This window comes from Branchiostoma floridae, chromosome 3, assembly GCF_000003815.2.
Source record: "Branchiostoma floridae strain S238N-H82 chromosome 3, Bfl_VNyyK, whole genome shotgun sequence".
In the NCBI taxonomy this organism is placed as follows: domain Eukaryota; kingdom Metazoa; phylum Chordata; class Leptocardii; order Amphioxiformes; family Branchiostomatidae; genus Branchiostoma; species Branchiostoma floridae.
In genome coordinates this window covers 22,212,569-22,231,059 of record NC_049981.1, presented here as the reverse complement: position 1 = coordinate 22,231,059, position 18,491 = coordinate 22,212,569, and the positions used below count along the sequence as shown (strand labels likewise).

At 43.3% G+C, this 18,491-nt stretch overlaps 1 protein-coding gene across 4 annotated transcripts in view; it reads left to right on the top strand.

Annotated features, from left to right (window-relative positions):
* Positions 1 to 1,916: 1,916 nt before the first annotated feature.
* The window catches only part of LOC118411039 (sodium- and chloride-dependent GABA transporter 2-like), a 36,927-nt gene continuing 20,352 nt past the window's right edge, over positions 1,917 to 18,491 (top strand). Inside the window, exons 1-2 of one of the 4 annotated variants that reach the window (XM_035813045.1) lie at positions 1,917 to 2,288; positions 15,992 to 16,212. In XM_035813045.1, coding sequence (XP_035668938.1) covers positions 2,218 to 2,288; positions 15,992 to 16,212 — 292 coding nt within the window. In that variant the 5' untranslated portion in view covers positions 1,917 to 2,217. Of the gene's footprint in view, positions 2,289 to 6,093; positions 6,230 to 14,546; positions 14,595 to 15,991; positions 16,213 to 18,491 lie in introns of those variants that run through there. The other 3 variants (XM_035813044.1, XM_035813046.1, XM_035813047.1) reach the window with 3 other exon arrangements.

Below are 18,491 nucleotides of genomic sequence, written 5' to 3'. Positions count from 1 at the left end.
GACGTTGCGACGTTGCACGTGAGTTGCCCAATCCCGGCACGCGAGGAAGCCCAGGACAGAGATCGTGCCCCACGACGTATGTCTATGATTCTCAAACTGACAACATACAATTGACGAATCGCTGGGAAAAATGATGCCCCACGACGTATAAACGTTATGTCTATGATTCTCAAACTGACAACATACAATAATTGACGAATCGCTGGGAAAAATGATGCCCCACGACTATGTCTATGATTCTCAAACTGACAACATACCATTGACGAATCGCTGGGAAAAATGATGCCCCACGACGTATGTCTATAATTCTCAAACTGACAACATACAATTGACGAATTGCTGGGAAAAATGATGCCCCATGACGTTTGTCTATGATTCTCAAACTGATGACAACATACATCAGTTCTGTCATATCTGATTTCACATCTGACAGTGCTACCGTAATGATGTGAATATGTGACATATGACAATGCGAAGAACTTCTGTCATCTGCCCTACTATGATGACCTAAAATATTACACCGAGTCAGGTTTTTAATCTAACATCTGACATTGGTCCTTGCGCCATGTCAGATTTTTAAATCAGATTTTAGATTGAAATAATCTGACTGTTTGAAGACGAATGTTTGATGTTTGATTCAAAAATCTGACAGTGCTACAAAAAGTGTCAGATGTTAGACTAGAAATCTTACATTTGGAGGATGATTGTCAGATGTCAGACAGGAAATCTGACAATAATATGAAAAATGTCAGGTGTTAGATTAAAAATCTGACATGGCGTAAGGACAAATGTCAGATGTTAGATTGAAAACCTGACATGGTGTAAGGGCCAATGTCAGATCTTAGATAAAAAACTGACACGGTTGTAAGGACCATTGTCAGATGTTACTAGATTTAAAATCATAGTAGGGCAGATGACAAAATTAGTTCTTCGCATTGTCATATGTCACATATTCACATCATTACGGTAGCACTGTTAGATGCGTCAATTGTATGTTGTCAGTTTGAGAATCATAGACATACGTCGTGGGGCATCATTTTTCCCAGCAATTCGTCAATTGTATGTTGTCAGTTTGAGAATTATAGACATACGTCGTGGGGCATCATTTTTCCCAGGGATTCGTCAATTGTATGTTGTCAGTTTGAGAATCATAGACATACGTCGTGGGGCATCATTTTTCCCAGCGATTCGTCAATTATTGTATGTTGTCAGTTTGAGAATCATAGACATAACGTTTATACGTCGTGGGGCATCATTTTTCCCAGCAATTCGTCAATTGTATGTTGTCAGTTTGAGAATCATAGACATACGTCGTGGGGCATCATTTTTCCCAGCGATTCGTCAATTATTGTATGTTGTCAGTTTGAGAATCATAACGTTAGACATAACGTTTATACGTCGTGGGGCATCATTTTTCCCAGCGATTCGTCAATTGTATGTTGTCAGTTTGAGAATCATAGACATACGTCGTGGGGCACGATCGCTGTCCTGGGCTTCCTCGCGTGCTGGGATTGGGCAACTCACGTGCAACGTCGCAACGTCAGGTCATATTCCAATTTCGTGGTCGTGAAATCGGGCGTTTGCTCATTTGCATTTTCGTGACGAGACAAATGCGACCGTAACCAGAGTTGTCACCTGAGAACGAGGATATCAGAGCCACAAGGTACATGTACTAGTAAAAATGACGTTTGAACCTGTTAAAATAGCATAAAATGTTTGTAAAACGCAACTTTTCCTGTTATTGTTGATTCGACGTGAGGCTATGCATGTAATTAAAAAAACGGATCACTTGAAAGACGAAGCAAAAAAAGTCGAAGCCGTGCGCATACGGAACGCTACAAAGTGAGATAAAAAGGTCAAAAGTTGTTTGTGTGCATTGAAGTTGAACCAGCGCCCCCCGGAAGAAGCAACATGTACACAGTAGCACATGAATGTTTGCCTTGGGAATCCGTGCCTCAGAATGTATTAAAAATAGGCGCGTTCCTTCCTACAAGAAGTTGAAGAACAACATTGCCTGCAACCACAACCAGTGCCTCATTTACCTAGCCAATAAGTCACTGTTTGTTGACACAAAGTAAGTCATTGAAGCCACCGGGCTGAAAGCTGGACTGTCCTTTATCTCAGCAGATCAACTGAACGCCGTTTTGTTGCAATCACTACCTCCTGAGACGTTGGTACATTACAACAACCGCTGAGCTGCTAACTTTGTGATTCACCATGTCACTGGCTGTGGACCCGGACGGGACCGTCACGGAAACTTCCCCGCTTGCACCGGGCGAGAATAATGGGTGAGAACTACCTCTATATCTCTTGTGAACCGTACGTATTTATGGTTACATATTGCAACAAAAGACGCTATCAGCCTTGGTGAGAAGAAGGTCTCTCATAACGTGGAAAGGACCAGCCACCTGCACAGAGTTTCAGGAAGGCTGGGGATTTTCTATGGCTTTTTATTGCTCGGGTTTGCGCTAATGTTTCCTGTTCGTTAGAGTGTTTTTGGACAGGCTTAATTGGTACGTCAACCCACAGTTAACAGCTTATGATCATCCACTGAAAAGTGGCATTGAAAATCGTGAGCCACCCACGGATCAGGAGCCTCAGATGCAGTAAAACGACTTAAATATATGCAGAAAATGGCGTTAGGAAAAGTGTAGACGGTCACGGTGTCCCATTTACCACCATAGTAGGTAGTTGTACCGGTTTGTTCGAGCACATGTCGCGTCGGCCATGTGGCCAGGTGACTAAGCTTACGTACATTAGATCGTTTAACGAACATGAGCTATATTCTTCTATCACCGGTTCTCTTAGTTCAATTTATAACTTTAAGTTTCCGAGGACAAAGAGTTTAGAACGGCGGCATTTCAGTAATAATCCATTTTCAACCTAACATGCAGGTAAATTCATTGTTCGGTTTCTTTGTTGTGCAAATAAGGGGGGGGGGTCAATGAATAAGTAAGCTATTGTTTTTTTTTTTAAAGTTTCATATCTAGAAATGAATACTGCATCGTATCCAGCCCTTTTGTTTCGGAATGCGCAGTAGAGTCAGTGGGTGAGTGAGTGAGTGCGATAAAGACAAAGAGAGATCAGGGAAGAGAAAAGAAGAGAAGGAAAGAGAAGGGAATAGAAGAGAGGGGAAGAGAAGAGAAGAGAAGAGAGAGAAGACAAAAGAGAGAAGAGAAGAGAAGAAGAGTGTCAAATCAGGCCTTTTCTCTTTCCCTTGAAATTTCTCAAGAGACGCAACGCGAGCGCACATACAGTTACCTTATCACTACATGGCAAGATTTGCTAGCGTGAGGCCACGGTGATTTTTCCCAATATACTTCGGATTATAAGGTATAAACTAGAATCTGATGATGGCCAATCTATAACGTCATCACTGAGTATATTTTAAATGCACGGAAAGAGGACATCGCAACATTGACGATCACAGTCGGCTTCACTCGTAAGCAAGCTTAGACCCAAACTTTCAAGGTATGTTTTACCAATTGCCGTGACATCACGTATACACAATATCACGTGTCAATAACTTGTGTTTGTAACTCTTTGTGACAGTACGTTCGAAAGTGGTCATCCATTGATTGATTCTGAAGAAGGCGACAGTGGTCGTTGAAATTCGATCCGTGTACACCTTAGTTTTGGAAGAAAGTTTAGCTACTAAAAGTTTTGTATGTACTCTATGATTACCAACACAGATGAATTTCTGTGTTAAACAAGATGTGATGTTTATCCCCGACCCGTAAATAGTTCAGTAAGTAGGGGACGTCACTAAATGACAAGATTGTACACAACCAAGAGCATTGTTCCATCGACGTTTCGGTGACCGTCTGTCACCTTCCTCAGAGCAATTCTGACTGCTGCCGCAAGTGTCGCTGATTATAGGGCATTCACACTGAAACCGAATCAGCAGGAATCGAGCAGAACCAGCCGGAATGAATTATTTGCAAAATTCGTGCCACATTCGGGGCCATTCAGGTGGGAATTCCAAATGGGAATGCAGTAGGAATAGTTAGAATCCACTTAGAATCCACTATGAATGCCATTCGATATTTCTCCACTTCGAACGCACCTCGACAGTTTTTGGGCTAACCAAAAGAATGGGCACGAATAGCTGGAATGCAGTTAGAACACATTACGAATTGCCAGGAATAGAAAAGAATATTCATTCCGACGGCATTCCGGCTCATTCGTGCTCTCGTGTGAAGGGGGCTTAAGAGATGCCGTCCCAAACGTAAATCAGTTACATATGCATGTGTATACAGTCAAACCTGTATTAGCGGCCACCTTTGCATACCGGCCACCTGCCCATAGTGGCCACTTTTTGTCGGTCCCTTGATTCGTAATGATTAAGAAATAGGCTTAGCGGCCACCTGTCCAACGCGGCCACGGTCACACGATTTCCGGTCCCGCAGGTAAAAAAAAACTGCCGATTACGGCCACGCGGACCGCTGATCTATGTTTCGGCACGCGTTCGGCCATATACAGCGGCCGTATCGTCACCCTACGCCGGATTAAAAACCTCTTTGACTTATTTTCAAAACAAAACTTCGTAAACTGGCGCTACCCATACCCGCTGACAAACGAGGTCATATAAGGTCAATAGACGACACCAATATTACGGAGGTAAATTGTGGCTCTATAGTGGCCAGTTTTGACCAGTCCCTTGAGTGGCCACTATAGACAGGTTTGACTGTATACATAATTGAATACTATTTAACGCGGGGTATATCAATCCGACTGTCAATCACAATTAACGATTCGACCAATGAGAGAGTGGCTGAGTGTCCGTCAAAGGTTTTATGTCTATGTTTTTATTCTGAATTTCTACGTTTTGACGGAGGTAGGATGGTCTACTGGATCGGTCTATTGTATATATTAAAAGTTTCTCGTCCTCACACAAGACCTTGCCTTCTCGGCCGTGTCAGGTCTTGAGCTTTTACTACCTTCCGTAGAAGGTTATGTTTCCATGAAAAATATTTCCATGAAAATATTTCCATGAAAAATGGAGATATAGTTTTGGGTCTGTCTGTCTGTCTGTGTTTCTGGATTTTTGTAGTCAGCATAAATCAAGAACCTCTGGATGGATTACGATGATACTAGGTATGTTGGTAGGAGTTGGTAAGACGAAGGTCAATGTCAATTTTGGGCCCCCTTGTATGTGACCTTGGTACTGCAGCAGAATTTCCGTTTTTGTTTATCTTTTGACCTTGAAGCGCTGTGGTCATTTTTTTTTTGGCGACTGAGGGCTTGTAACGTAAGGAATACGTGGTGTATGTTTGGGTCTTCTAGCAGGTTACTCTGGAACTGCAGGGCCGCCTTTTCCACTGCAGGAGACGCTTTAGTTTCAAACTTTGAAAGAGAACTGAAGGGACTACCCTAAAGATCAATAAATAAATAAATGAATAACTCAATATGGGGTTCACGGATCGTCTTGATGTTTGGTTTGTCTTTGTCAAGATGTCAATGGAAACCGTCTGTCATCTAGGTGTAGACTATTTGCAATACATTTGAAACTACATTGTATTTGAAATAGATATCTTTATAACCAGTGAGAAACATTTATATTACAACCATCATAATGGTTAATACAGTTTAGCGAAGGTATGGGGTCGTGGAATTCTATTTGTTCAACAATATCCCAGGCGAAGCCAACAGAGGTTAGAACTTTGACATGCCAGTGATTTGCCTGAAGCCTAAATACATAATTACGTCGGTTTAACACAAATGTGTGTTTGTGTGCGTGTGTACCAAATTTCATTTGAATACTTTGCTTCATTTAAATACCGTGAGCAAAAGCATGTTTGTTTTATGTCACTGGAGCCAAGCGTTCCGTGAAGTTTGTTTGTTCAGTGACTTTTGACTTCTTGGCTCCACCTACCACTCAAATTCGACTTATGCCTAATATGGCAAACGTAGAAACGTTCATAGAAACATTCGTACACGAGGAATTACCACCTAACGAGCCATATACGGTTTACGATGAAAGAGCCTATGTGCGAGGCTAACACAAGAGCCACTGGCTAGGACCTTGCGCTCCGGGTCACTTGAATGTTAGGGCTTGTCATTGGTTGATGTATGCGCTGTGACGTCACAGAAACGTGGGTCGGATTACTAAGTAACCCAAACCAAGGCAGGGCGCCTCGCAAGTTTTAGTAGACGGCAGTCAAGGAGACACGCGGGAAAGCACGCCCAGTCCTACTACCTACCGAACTGTATTGAGCGATAGTTTCAGGTACGTAAGTTATACGTCCACATTCACAAGATCTATGATATGCTTAGGTGAGGACTGAGAATAGAGACTATGATCTCTCAGCTTGTTGTATGTAAATTTCAAGTTCCGTTGCACGTAAATTATTATTGTACCCCGGTAGTACTGTATATGAGAATCTGCTCGCAGTCGGTAAAGCCTACGAATAGTACGTTGTAAGTTCTTTCTGTGGGTTCTTTGGCTAAACAGTTGACACGAATCCATCCCAATTCAACTGAATTGCGGCCACAATGGAGTGCCAACGGAAAGAATAATTAACAGTAGGGAGCATGGTGTAGGTCGGGTGTATACTATACGTAATTACTTATGTTGTGACTTCAGTGTACGTGAGCAGCCACTTATATACGCAACGTTACGTGACTCTTACGTGCACGACTGGTCTCGAAAAACTATCACCGTTCTTTTAGCAGCGGTAGTCAGTCCATAATAAGAGTAACCCAATCTCAAGGCAGCAATGATCTTTTTTTCTTCTCGTCGGGAGGGTTCGCGTCCTTTCTGGGTTCTCTCCTGCTGGGAGCCTTGGCATCGTTCCTGGGGGTCAGGACGAACCTTGTGTGGCAGTGGTGTGACATGCAAGGTTTCACATTCAAATGGACCAGAGTCTTGAGTATGCCCTGACTGCATGTACTAGTAACAGGTTGTCGGTACCAGAAACAGACATGTCGACAGGGAACAATTAACCCTTGTTTGTGCCCACGTTGAAAGAAACTTTTACCGCGCTAGTGGAAGTCGTTTGTCACGAACAAAAGGCATGAGTTTGTTTTCACTAGCACCTAATGGTAACCTAATGAATAGTAACGTTATCACATTGGCATATCCCTTTTCGGCGAAAAAATGTCTGAAAATTATTATGAGGAAGAAGCCAATTTTGTCAACGAAAAATATTTATTTCAAACGTTAACGTTCTTTCAGTGCCCCTTTGCAGTGTGTTGTCTTTCACGGCCCTTGGAGATAGGAATGAAAGATAGGAAGAGTTAATCTGTTCACATTTTGGAAGTAGGGAAATCCCTTTTTTATGTAGAGGTGGAGGTGAGCCATGGCCATGGATACTTAAGACTCGCCCAGACGTCTTGGGGCTAACAGATAGTAACGGCTGGCCAAATAAGATGGATAATATTACCTAAAGAGTCTGGTAGATACCATTGAGAGGGCTCCAATGAACCCTCTCAAGTCTGCAAAGTAACGTAACACACGCCCACTTCAGGCGACATGGTCCATTGCATCAGCACTGTCTATGTTTGCGATCTGTAATCTCCAATCAGATGTAGGTGGTGACTAGATCGTAGTCACAAACCTGTATGTAGGAAGGTGGTATGTGACAGAAACGGACAGCAGAGAAACGTAACTATCTATAACGATGTAGTCTCCCCAACATCTGTTTGGATACCGAGAAGGAGCTCGCGAGGGTATCTACTAGCTGCGGTTCAAGGTAAAGATATTGCTGACAGATAGTGGTGGTGCAATGAACCATAACGATCAGATTAGCTACTCTCCAAGCAGAGGTTGATTCGCGTAGATATAGTAGTCGGAAAAATTACAGAGCCGCTCTTTTCCGACTACTACTATAGTACTATATCTACGCGACTCAACCTCTGCTTGGAGAGTACAGATTAGCAAGCTGACGGCTCTTTGGAAGGGTGATTTTGCTCTGCTTTTCTGTTGTCGCTGTTGGGTAAATAATGTACTCTCCAAGCAGAGGTTGGTGGGGAAAATCGTGACCTTTTTCGTGTATGCCGTATTTTTCGACCAGCCTCCCCCTGGTCGAAAAATTCGGCATATAAGGAAAAGGTCACTTTGAAAGTATAGACAATGCTGCATAGTGGCTGTACTTGTGCACTAGCTGCCCCACCTACACAACAAAAGAATTTCATGGCCCTAAGGCATGTAAGGTTTAAGTTAAACGACGACTGTCGCGACAGGTCGTTCCGTCATAACCTTACGCCAAAACAATATAAACGCCCCTTTCTGAAAGAATGGTTTGCTTTGTCAAAAAGTATAACCTTAGGCAGTTCATTGCGGGATTTATTATTGTACGCTTTCTATAATTTATGAAGCTTTGACTGAATGAAGCGCGTATTAGTAGCATGAGCCTCAAGCCTTCGCAGACTTTCCGACCAGCGTTAACGTTTGTTTTTCATTTTGTTTGGTAGCGCTGATTCGCAATTTTAGAAGGAATTATTCTACCTTCCGTAGAGATCTTTAGCCAAACTTTGAAATCTCGAATACCCCCCCCCCCAAAAAAAAGATTGAATAAACACAGCCAATCTGAAATTCTGCGAAGTCTAATCTCCCCTAAAGAGTTCAAGCAGTCCGCAAGCAGATTTTAGCGAATCATAGTAGTTTTCTAACCGTTTTGGGACCAGTATAAATTTACATGACTCTTTGCTCCAAGACAATATAAAATTCGACTTTACCCCTTTTATATCGCTGCCCAGGTGACCGACTTCTCCAATTGATAAAGTAAAAGATATGCCGTGTAGTGCAAACAATTGTCAACCACATAAGTGGCCAAGGCGATGTTAAAATATGTAGTTTTCACTTGAGCTGGAATTTTGGGACGGCTTGAAGTGTTGACTTGACAATGATGTAATGTAGCCGATCGTGGATCGTGCGAGTTAGAGCAAGGAGGTTGTCCTTTTTTCTACCTCCTCGGTTAGAGGAAGAGATAACACTGGATACTTGACACAACAGACATCTGAAAAATACACAATCCCCTTATGGTAAGTTGCCTTAATCCCTAATACCCCTGTCGAACTGCACGAAAATCGATCGAGCGACGATTCTGCAGCAATCGCCCGAGCCTCGCTTATAATTATACCTTAATTGCACAACAATTGTACAAGGTACAAAGTATGGCTTATATGTGACAGGGACGGTTTTCAGGTGAAAAATACGCGCAACCCTCTGTCATGGCCGATCTTCCATCGATACGCCCGAAGATCGTGGATGATGTGACAGGGGTATTGCGACACGTCCCGATTTGTCTAAGCTTGCATTCGTATGCTGACGACACCACTTAACATGAAAGCATTGATAAAATCATGAGTAAGAACACGTATTGATAACAGAGGTAAACTATTAATGTACGACAAATTGGAAGTGATGCAACCGAGTACTCTCCAAGCAGATGTTGATGGAGAAAAGTAACACCTGGTGTCTTATCTGACAGAAAACGACGGCTTCTATAGTTGGAAACGACATAAGCCACAATTTTGCCCATCAACCTCTGCTTGGAGAATAGCAGCCGAGACCATTCTTTGCACGTGTCATACAAAATTAAACTGTCTTGTTTCGGAAAGACCGTCTTAGGTCTTTGTCGGCAGTTCGTTCGTCTGTTGGATAATTTTACGGTACCAAAATAGCACGACGGCCGAAGATGAATGCTATCACGCCTAATCTCCAAGCAGAGCCTACAGTAGCATAAGATAGTATCAAAAGCTGGCAGAGGATTGAACCCGGCGCTACTGGTAGCGAAACACACTCCTAGGCCGGCTTCAATCCAGCTTTTGATACTATCTTATGCTACCGTAGCATCTGCTTGGAGATTAATCACGCCTTTACTTTGAATTTCGGAGCAGCCAACGACACAAGTTTTATTATCAAATACTAAATACTCTAATAGTTCCATCTGTTGCATTTGTGGTTTGATTGACCCACACATTGAGTTACCCAGACCAATCTCATGTCATAAGGACGCCTGGTGTTGCATACGTAATGACCCGTGAGTAGACGTCTGGAAGTCCAAGTCTGGTGCCACTGCGCATGTGCGTGCCGCATTTTGGCATAACCCCAGAACGACTTTAGCGAGCTAGTCTCGAAAGAGGCTTCTTTGCTGATTCTGGTGGCTGTGGTGGGTGGAATATAAGTAATCTCCAAGCAGATTCTACGGTAGCATAAGATAGTATCAAAAGCTGGTAGAGGACTAAAGCCGGCTTAAGAGTGTTTCGCTACCGGGCAAATGGACACCTGTTGGTTGACTACACTACTTGGTCAGTTTGTTTGGTACTATCTTATGCCATTGTAGGATCTGCTTGGAGATTATAATATAAGAGGAATGGGCCATTTTACCAAAGAAGTTGGCAAGCAAATCATTCAGTCGTTTCCATATTCATAAACACAAACAAACAAATAGGTAAACAAAATAGAGATTTCTGGCTTGTCAACATACGTGAAGTCAGATTACTCTCCAAGCTGAGCTTGGATGGGAAGATTTTAACCTTAGATTTTGCTCATTTTCTGAACGTCTGCCCATTCACTGAAAACGAGGCAAGTTGGGAGAAGGTCACAGTCTTCCTCCCCACCAAACGTCTGCTTTGAGAGTGGGGTTAGCTGAGGACAAGATCAGAACAACCTCGAGTTCCTTGATCAGAACACCCCCCCCCCCCCTCCTTCAAGTATCTCGCATCTCCGCACGTTGTATTTGGGGAACGCATTGTGTAATGTCAGCTTGTATCCTGTGCTTATCTACCTCTTTGGTCACAAATTACAAACAGTTTGTTTGCACATGTCGAGGACCGTCACCCGACCACTGAACTATGGATGACCTACTGTGGTTCCGATGTTAGATATTATCAGTCTTGAAATCTTTAATCATGTAAAATATATGCAATATGTGTTGTTCTTGTTGTTTGTTAGGTAACCTAACATTATAGATTTATCGTATATCCTCCGATTTTGTTAACATGCTATTCTTGTGTAAGGACTTTAGGCTTTCGCCTAGATAGAGTGGCTTTTGCTTTAATATGTCCCACAATATATGAACCTTGGCTTTGTTGATTTTATATCTGGGTGGTCTATGCTATCGTTTATTTTATAGCTTCAGTCGGAAGGCCCCTCGTTGTTTGATAGTTAGTTAGTTAGTTAGATTGCTTATTTGTTTATTTATTTGTTGGGTTGAATTGATTGGTTGTGACGTTTTTTTTTTACTTTCCAAGCACAGGTAAGGCTCCGGTTGTTTTTAAAGTTTTTATCTTATCTTGTCTTGTATTGTCAAAACCTAGGTTTATTATGGAGCATTGAAAGTTCCGTGTGCCTGCAGATGTTAGGTTTTGACAAAACAAAACACAATACAAATTAAAAAGCCCGATAAAAACGACTTTAAAAACGTTAAAAAAACAACCGGAGCCTAACCTCTGCTTGGAGAGTAGTTTTTTTGGGAAGGGGTGTCGGCCGGTTGGTTCAGCACCGTGTACAATTTCTCCCTTTGTTCCTGAGCACGGTACAGTTTGGGTCTCTAGGAAACCACGCGGACTGCAGTGACCCCTTCTAACAAGTTCAACGCGGAAACTTCCATCACGTGTAAACGTGTTATATAACTGTAGTACACCGGCGCCTGGTATGATTACCCACGGCAAACACGGTGACGTAATCGACCGAACCTGAAGTCCCGCCCCAAGTTTGTTCACGTTCGAAATAGAATAGGGGGTTCTACCTGGTTCTATTTGTTCGATCAGGATTGGTCCATTGTTTACAGTGTACAACAACCGCCTCGTTTAACAAAAGAAAAGCACACCTTTGAACTTTTCCATGGTGTATCTTATTGCAGAAGTTACGGGAGGGGCGGTCAGGAACTTTTCGCCACTCACCTAGCCTCGCTATGGCTAGGGTCACAATTGGCCCGGTGCCCGTCAGGGATGTAGCCCCGGCCGGGCTCTGAAGTCGGGCGGACACCGGCTGTTTACCCGCTGTCGTGTTCACAATCAAACGCTGCCCCATGGGGGTCCCGGAGTGTTCCGGCGGGCAACCCGTCATTTTTCTTTAAAAAATTTCCACCTTCCTAGGTTCGTCTCCGGCAGACACCCGTCAGATGTTCTGACGGTGTCCTGTAGTCACCCCTGCGGGGTCCGACAGGTTAACGTTTGTCTCTCACAGCCCGGTGGGGCAGTTACAGGGACCCTGCCGCATGCCCTGCGAACAACGGCAGGGAACCAGGCAGGCTCCTGGCGGGCACTCGTCATATTTAAGGGGTATAAAAACAAGCATTGCCTGCATTCACTTAAGGTAGTACATCACTGGACTTGGAGTACTGGTGCGGTACGCCGGGGTCCGTTCACTGCGCATGCGGCACGGTTATTTTACAACTTTTCCTCGCACTCGCACTGACGTGCGGCACTGTTACGCTTCTAAACTAAATGAATATGTTATTGGAATTTTCAATGTCGGCGGATGACTTGCCAAACTGTTGAGGCCTATATTTTTATATTTGTAAAACGAAAAAAAATGGCTTTTGGGTCCGATTCCGTCCGAATGACTGAAAGTTTGGCGTTCCGTCGGCCAATTGCAGAGCTAGAGGAAACGTCCTTCTTCAGCCAAACATCTTTCTTCAGCTTCTTTCTGTAGTCTGGGGTTGTAATATCGTAAAAAGCATAGTAGCTTTCTATGAAGGAGGCTATCTGTTCGTCCTGCTTCTCAGTGATGCAGCCTATTATGTGGTCTGTTGTGTGGTGTGTTGTCCTATCCCCCTCTGTTGCCCTTGTCTGCAGAAGTGTCTGTTGCTGAATTCTTCCGCCTGCCTAGTGGGCTAAGGGCTGTTTCCCCTTGTCTTCTCCTTCCCCTTGGTATAGCGCTATGCACTTAACTCCATTGTAATACGCGTAAGAACTGCACTGCGATACGTGTAAGTTCACGGCTTTTGTCCTTTCACGTTATCTGTGACGTCACATATTTGACCCGGTGTTACGAATTACACACTTTTATTCTGTAAACCTGGTCTTTGACGTAACGAATTTATTCCGACAGACTGCCGGCAACCGGAAGGGTCCCTCTCGGTGTTGTCACGATTAGGACGCGGGGTGGTTGTACGAGCGGGTCCCTGGTTCATTTTAAGTCAGACTTAAATCAGACTCAGGGTCCCGGCCGGGCCTCAAAATACCCCGGCAGCCGCGAGGTGTCCCACAGGGCAACGCAGGGGTCACGCCCGAAAGTGCCAAAAAACAGCCCGTGAACTGCCCGGCAGGGCCCCTTTTTCCAATTGTGACCTAAGCCTAAACCAGGCTCTATAAGGCTTAGGTCCCAATTGCACCGGTGCCCGTCAGGGAAGTGGTCCCGGCCGGGCTCCGTAGCCACAAAATGTGTCCCGGTACAAGGCGGTAGATAGCCTCCAAGCAGACCGGGTCACCCTATGGTGCCTTATAGATAGTATCAAAGCTGGCAAATGAGTATAGGCGGCAAAAGGGAGATAGCCAGCCAAAGGGAGTCAAACGGACACCGGAGTATACTAAGCCCCTTGCCAGCTTTGATACTATTTCTAAGGCACCGTCGGGTCTGCTTGGAGACTAGGCGATAGACTGCTGGATAGCGGGGATAGCCCTCGATGTTCTCCACGGGTAGGTCACGGCGTCTATTTGGTACCGGGTCCCGGGTTCATTTTAAGTCCGACTTAAATTCAACCCGCTATGAAGGAGGCTACCCTTCTTTTATCAAATCAATCCAGTTTCGGTCACAATTGGAAAAGGGGGCCCCGGACGAGTAGTGTAGTTAATGTTCGCGGGGATTTAATGTCGCGATAGAGGGACAATGATGAAGTGTTCGCATTAGTTTTGAGTTCGTGGTTGCGCCATCCTTACATTACTGCACTGTAGTCACATTCTGTAACGTTAATGGAAACCCCTGGGAAAACCCAGTACATCTACCAACCACCAGTCAGAAACCACTCGGAAAGGGTGCTACGAATTGGCAGTGCTGGCGTGATCAACTATCACTGATCTAACCGTATCTACTATCTAAATACGTATCACACATGTATGTCTTTGTAAGTGTCCGTCTGTCTTTACAACACCTAATCAGAAAAAAGTATATATTGTAGAATCTTGTCATCAAGTCACATTGTCATACAACATAAGATGACACTACAGTGACACTAAAGAGTGACATTCACGGCGTATGAAAACGACTTTGTTTTGTCGTGGAAATGTTTTTACAAATAAACCAGTCCCACGACATGTCAGCCATGTTTGTCAGAATGAGAACTTTTTGGCAGGCTACCAAAGCTTAGGGGACTTCTCGTGACTTGCTAAATTGGTTGTATAACAATGGTGGAAATGTGGAAACATGTAACGCAACAAATTTCAAACTAAATGGAGGTTTTGAAATACAAAATATTTATAGCGCGCCAAATTCCTACAATACGTACCTTTGAATTAAAACAATTCCTCAGACCACCCCTGTAATGAGGTTAAGCACGTAATAACGAAGAAGAAGAAGTACTCAAATGATCTCAAATGGGTAACACCTGAATATACAGCTGAAATAACTCTACATTATAACACAGCACATGGTCTCTTTTGACCTCTGTGTCCCAAGGAGGAAGGCACGACAACTAAACTCTCAGGTAAAGACTTAGCGATGTGTAGTCTACAGCCAACACTGATGCTGAGGTTTCCACTTAGACGAATTGACTGTGGTTGTTGACGAAGTCTTAAGTCACGAAAATAGTATGCTTAGAAATTTAGTAAGGTCCGAAATCAGTATTTGATAACTTCCTGGACCGACTATGACGTAGTCTTCATTTTATATACGCTTGTGGCTTATAGAACGAAGTTTGATAGAAGCACAAAGTGGTTGGGGAGAGCCACAATTCACGTGAAAGAATCCGCCACACTTTCGGGGACCTTCCCGGTCTGAGTGGATCAAATGGATCTGTCCGGGTATGCAGCTTGTACTCTTCAATTCAAATCTGATGTGTTACGCATCTTTCGGAATGGACGTAAAACGGGGTTCCCGTGTTTAAGGAGTTGCCTCATTACTAAAAACATTGTGTACCTACTGTCTGCAAATCATACACCAGATTTATGAGGTGGTTTACCGGTATACAATACAAACAAACAAACAAATAGTACATTTCCTTCCTGGCAACGTCTCTAGCAGATGATGGTATTTGTTGCGGAAAAAAAATAAATAAATCAATTGATCAATACAAAGTAATTAAATACTTTACACTAAGTACTACAATCCTAATTACACAACTACGATCCTAATAACTTTAATCTACATTATAATATATTTCAAAATCGTCGTGTTAGTCTGGTCCGCAAATCCCACAATGTACCATCACCTTGGTAAGTCGGTATATCTCTGTGTGCGATACGGTCGCCTTACGGTCGCCTCGACTCCCTTTGCGCCCCACTGTGCAGTCTGAAGATGATTTACGCGAGCCTGTATAGCTGCACCTTAGGCCATGGTTATTTGATTATACTGATGACATCCTCCGGGGAATCCAAAAACTGATGCGAGCATACAAAAATAAAAAGGTTTGACAAAAAAATGCCTTCATTATGAACTTCATTATGAAATTAAAATGGTCAGGAAGGTTGAACAAATGACAACATACAGAATATCAAGTATACCGAACAATTGATTCTTCATTTTTGTTCTTTCACACCTTCTTTGACCTTGTAATGTTCTATGACAATGGTATACGTTTTCCGATATTCAATGGGTTTTTTTTTGTCCATTCATTGCATATATTTGCTTATTTTGAAGCTGCTTTGTAGGATTTTTAATTTAGGAAGCGGCCAAAAATTAATGCGCGCGTGGATGTCATCCATATAATCAAAACGACATGGCCTAATTTGTATCCAGATATTCTTGCGACCCGCTGTCACGTGACACGCGCGAAAACTGCAAGGAGTCGCTTGTTTTCTTCTTCTTTATTTGAATAGCTCGAACAGAGTGAGAACGACGCTTGCCGCGCTCCTTCAATTGTTCCGTTCTCCTTCTCCTTCACAGATCGCCCGGCGGTGTCACCATGGACGGCCCCGCCACCAAGACGGCGTCCAAGGCCGATGAAGCCGAGCTGAACCGCGTGGCCGCACCGCCAGTAGAGGACGATCTACCGGAGAGAGAAACCTGGATCGGCAAGCTCGACTTCATTCTCGCGCTCGTCGGCTTCTCCGTGGGACTGGGGAACGTCTGGCGCTTCCCGTACCTCTGTTACAAAAATGGTGGCGGTAAGTACGGGATCTCTTCTTTCTCACGGCGATCTTTATTCAGGTTGTAACAAAATAATACACTGTGGGCACTGGGCAGCGAGGCTGGTATCGTGGCCACAGACATATGCATACTCAATACAAAATGAACATGTATATACAAGTAATAAAATAAGGTAGTTTTTACAATAAAAACAGGTAAAGCTAACATTTGATGCATGGCTAGCTAAAGATTTACTGGACAGAGCCACGGCTGGAAGTGAATCTTTGCTAGATATCCTTTTTCAACCTCCTTGATATCATGTACAAACACAGTGCTTCTGAAAGCTATCTATTGGTGACATCTATGTATAACTATAAACAAACCCACTGAGAATCATTTGTGCCTGTTGTTTATGCATACGGTGATAGCTATGTGCTAACTCAATGTTTACGAGATTTATTTGTAGATCTTTTGGGGATTCTTGAAATGTCAACTGTCATCTGTATGTAGTGAGCGCACAGCGGCGCCAAATCTGATGAACGGAAAGCCACATGTTGCAGATATCATATCATATACAGGTCATCTGATACAGGTGTTAAGATAAGGGTGCGCGCATCTACGACGAGCTACTGAAGCACTTCAAGAATATCTCAAACACAGTGCTAAAGTAATGATGTCACAAATGATTTAAGGAGATATATGAGTTATGAAATTATATTGGTTAGTCATATACCCCCTTTTATATCGAGATTTTTTTTACATTTTCTTTACTTATTCATCAAACAACTAAAACTGACCAAGTTTTGAGAAGGATACTTGTACTTGTAGTAGTAAAAAGCCCTGACAGCTGCCCTAGCCTGGATACCATCCTCCGTACTAACCGCTTGCTCGGTCTTTTTGCTTGCTGTCCAAACAAGCAAGCGGAAAGAAGATGCATTGTACATACATACCCACGGAGCTTATCCACGCCCCATGGGGCGTAGCTAAGGTGGGCAAATGTGCAAAAACAATGCCGGCTATTTGTGAGGAATTACGGTAAAAGGTAAGTACCTGGGGAAGATTGAAACCACAGGCTAATATGTATAACCTATACTTGGCAAGCCTGAGCATTGCTTTACATTCTGTTAAAGAAACCTCATTGGTGAAAGAAGTGAAAGCCAATAGATCGTACCAATTCATACGTCACAAGTACAATTTGAAGAGGCAATAATTTGCCGCCCTTTACTGGTGCGCAAGAGACAGCTTTGATTCAGTAATCTCCAAGCAGATTCTACGGTAGCATAAGATAGTATCAAAAGCTGGCAGAGGAGTGAAGCCGAACAAGGACTCCTGGAATGTGTTTCGCAACCGGGGCGAAATACATCCCTAGGCCGGCTTCACTCCTCTGTCAGCTTTTGATATCTTATGCTACCGTAGGATCTGCTTGGAGATTAGTGTTCAGAGGCTTTCATCTACCGATCAGTCAGCGTTTCCAAAAGTTTGCAGACATTTGCCCCCCACTGTTCATTACAGACCCTCATAAATATTGCAATAGAGACCTCTTTCTTTCTCTCTGCGACATTTTGACCTTTTTATCTGTCTAAGGTTGCACAAGCATGTGTGTCAAACTTGAGCTTCGTTGGCGAGGAGAGTGCTGTTATTTGATTTGATCGTTTCGCACAATTTCTTACACAGCTGCTATCTTTGCCGCATCGCTTGAGCTAGCGTAAACATGTTGAATGGAACAGTTGTTGACTTTTCTTGTCTCTTTCAAGTTTGGAGCAGAAGTCGACAACATGCCTTGTGGTCTCATTCTGTCTGTTCTGTTTATACATATTTAGTATGCCGGCCAAGTCCAGCCTCGTAAGTCGTAGGCATTGAAACAGGGAACAGCATTGTCCACAGTTTTGGAGATTTACGTTTGTAAAACTCCGCATATTTACAATAGTCGAGACCGTTGTTATGTTTCAAAACTTTCAGCCACTATTTGAATCGAGCTTGAAATGGTTGACTTCATCTCGGTTTTGTGACTGTCGCGTTGCTCAGGACAACTGAAAGGGTAACTACATGTGTCAAGTTTGCAGTTGTGGAGAAGGGACTAAATCTAGCAAGGCAGACATTCAGATCGTTCCCCCCAAAATGTTTCTCTGACCTACTCTCCAAGCAGAGGTTTGGATTTGACTGGTTTTGACGTATTTTAGGCCTTTTTTGTCAGGCATTCTATTTTGTACAATTTTCTGTAACGTTATATTCAACTAGCGGACATAAAAATAGTTGTACAAAGTAGAAAGCCCGACAGGAAACGCTTAAAATACTGTACATCAAAACATAGCCAGAG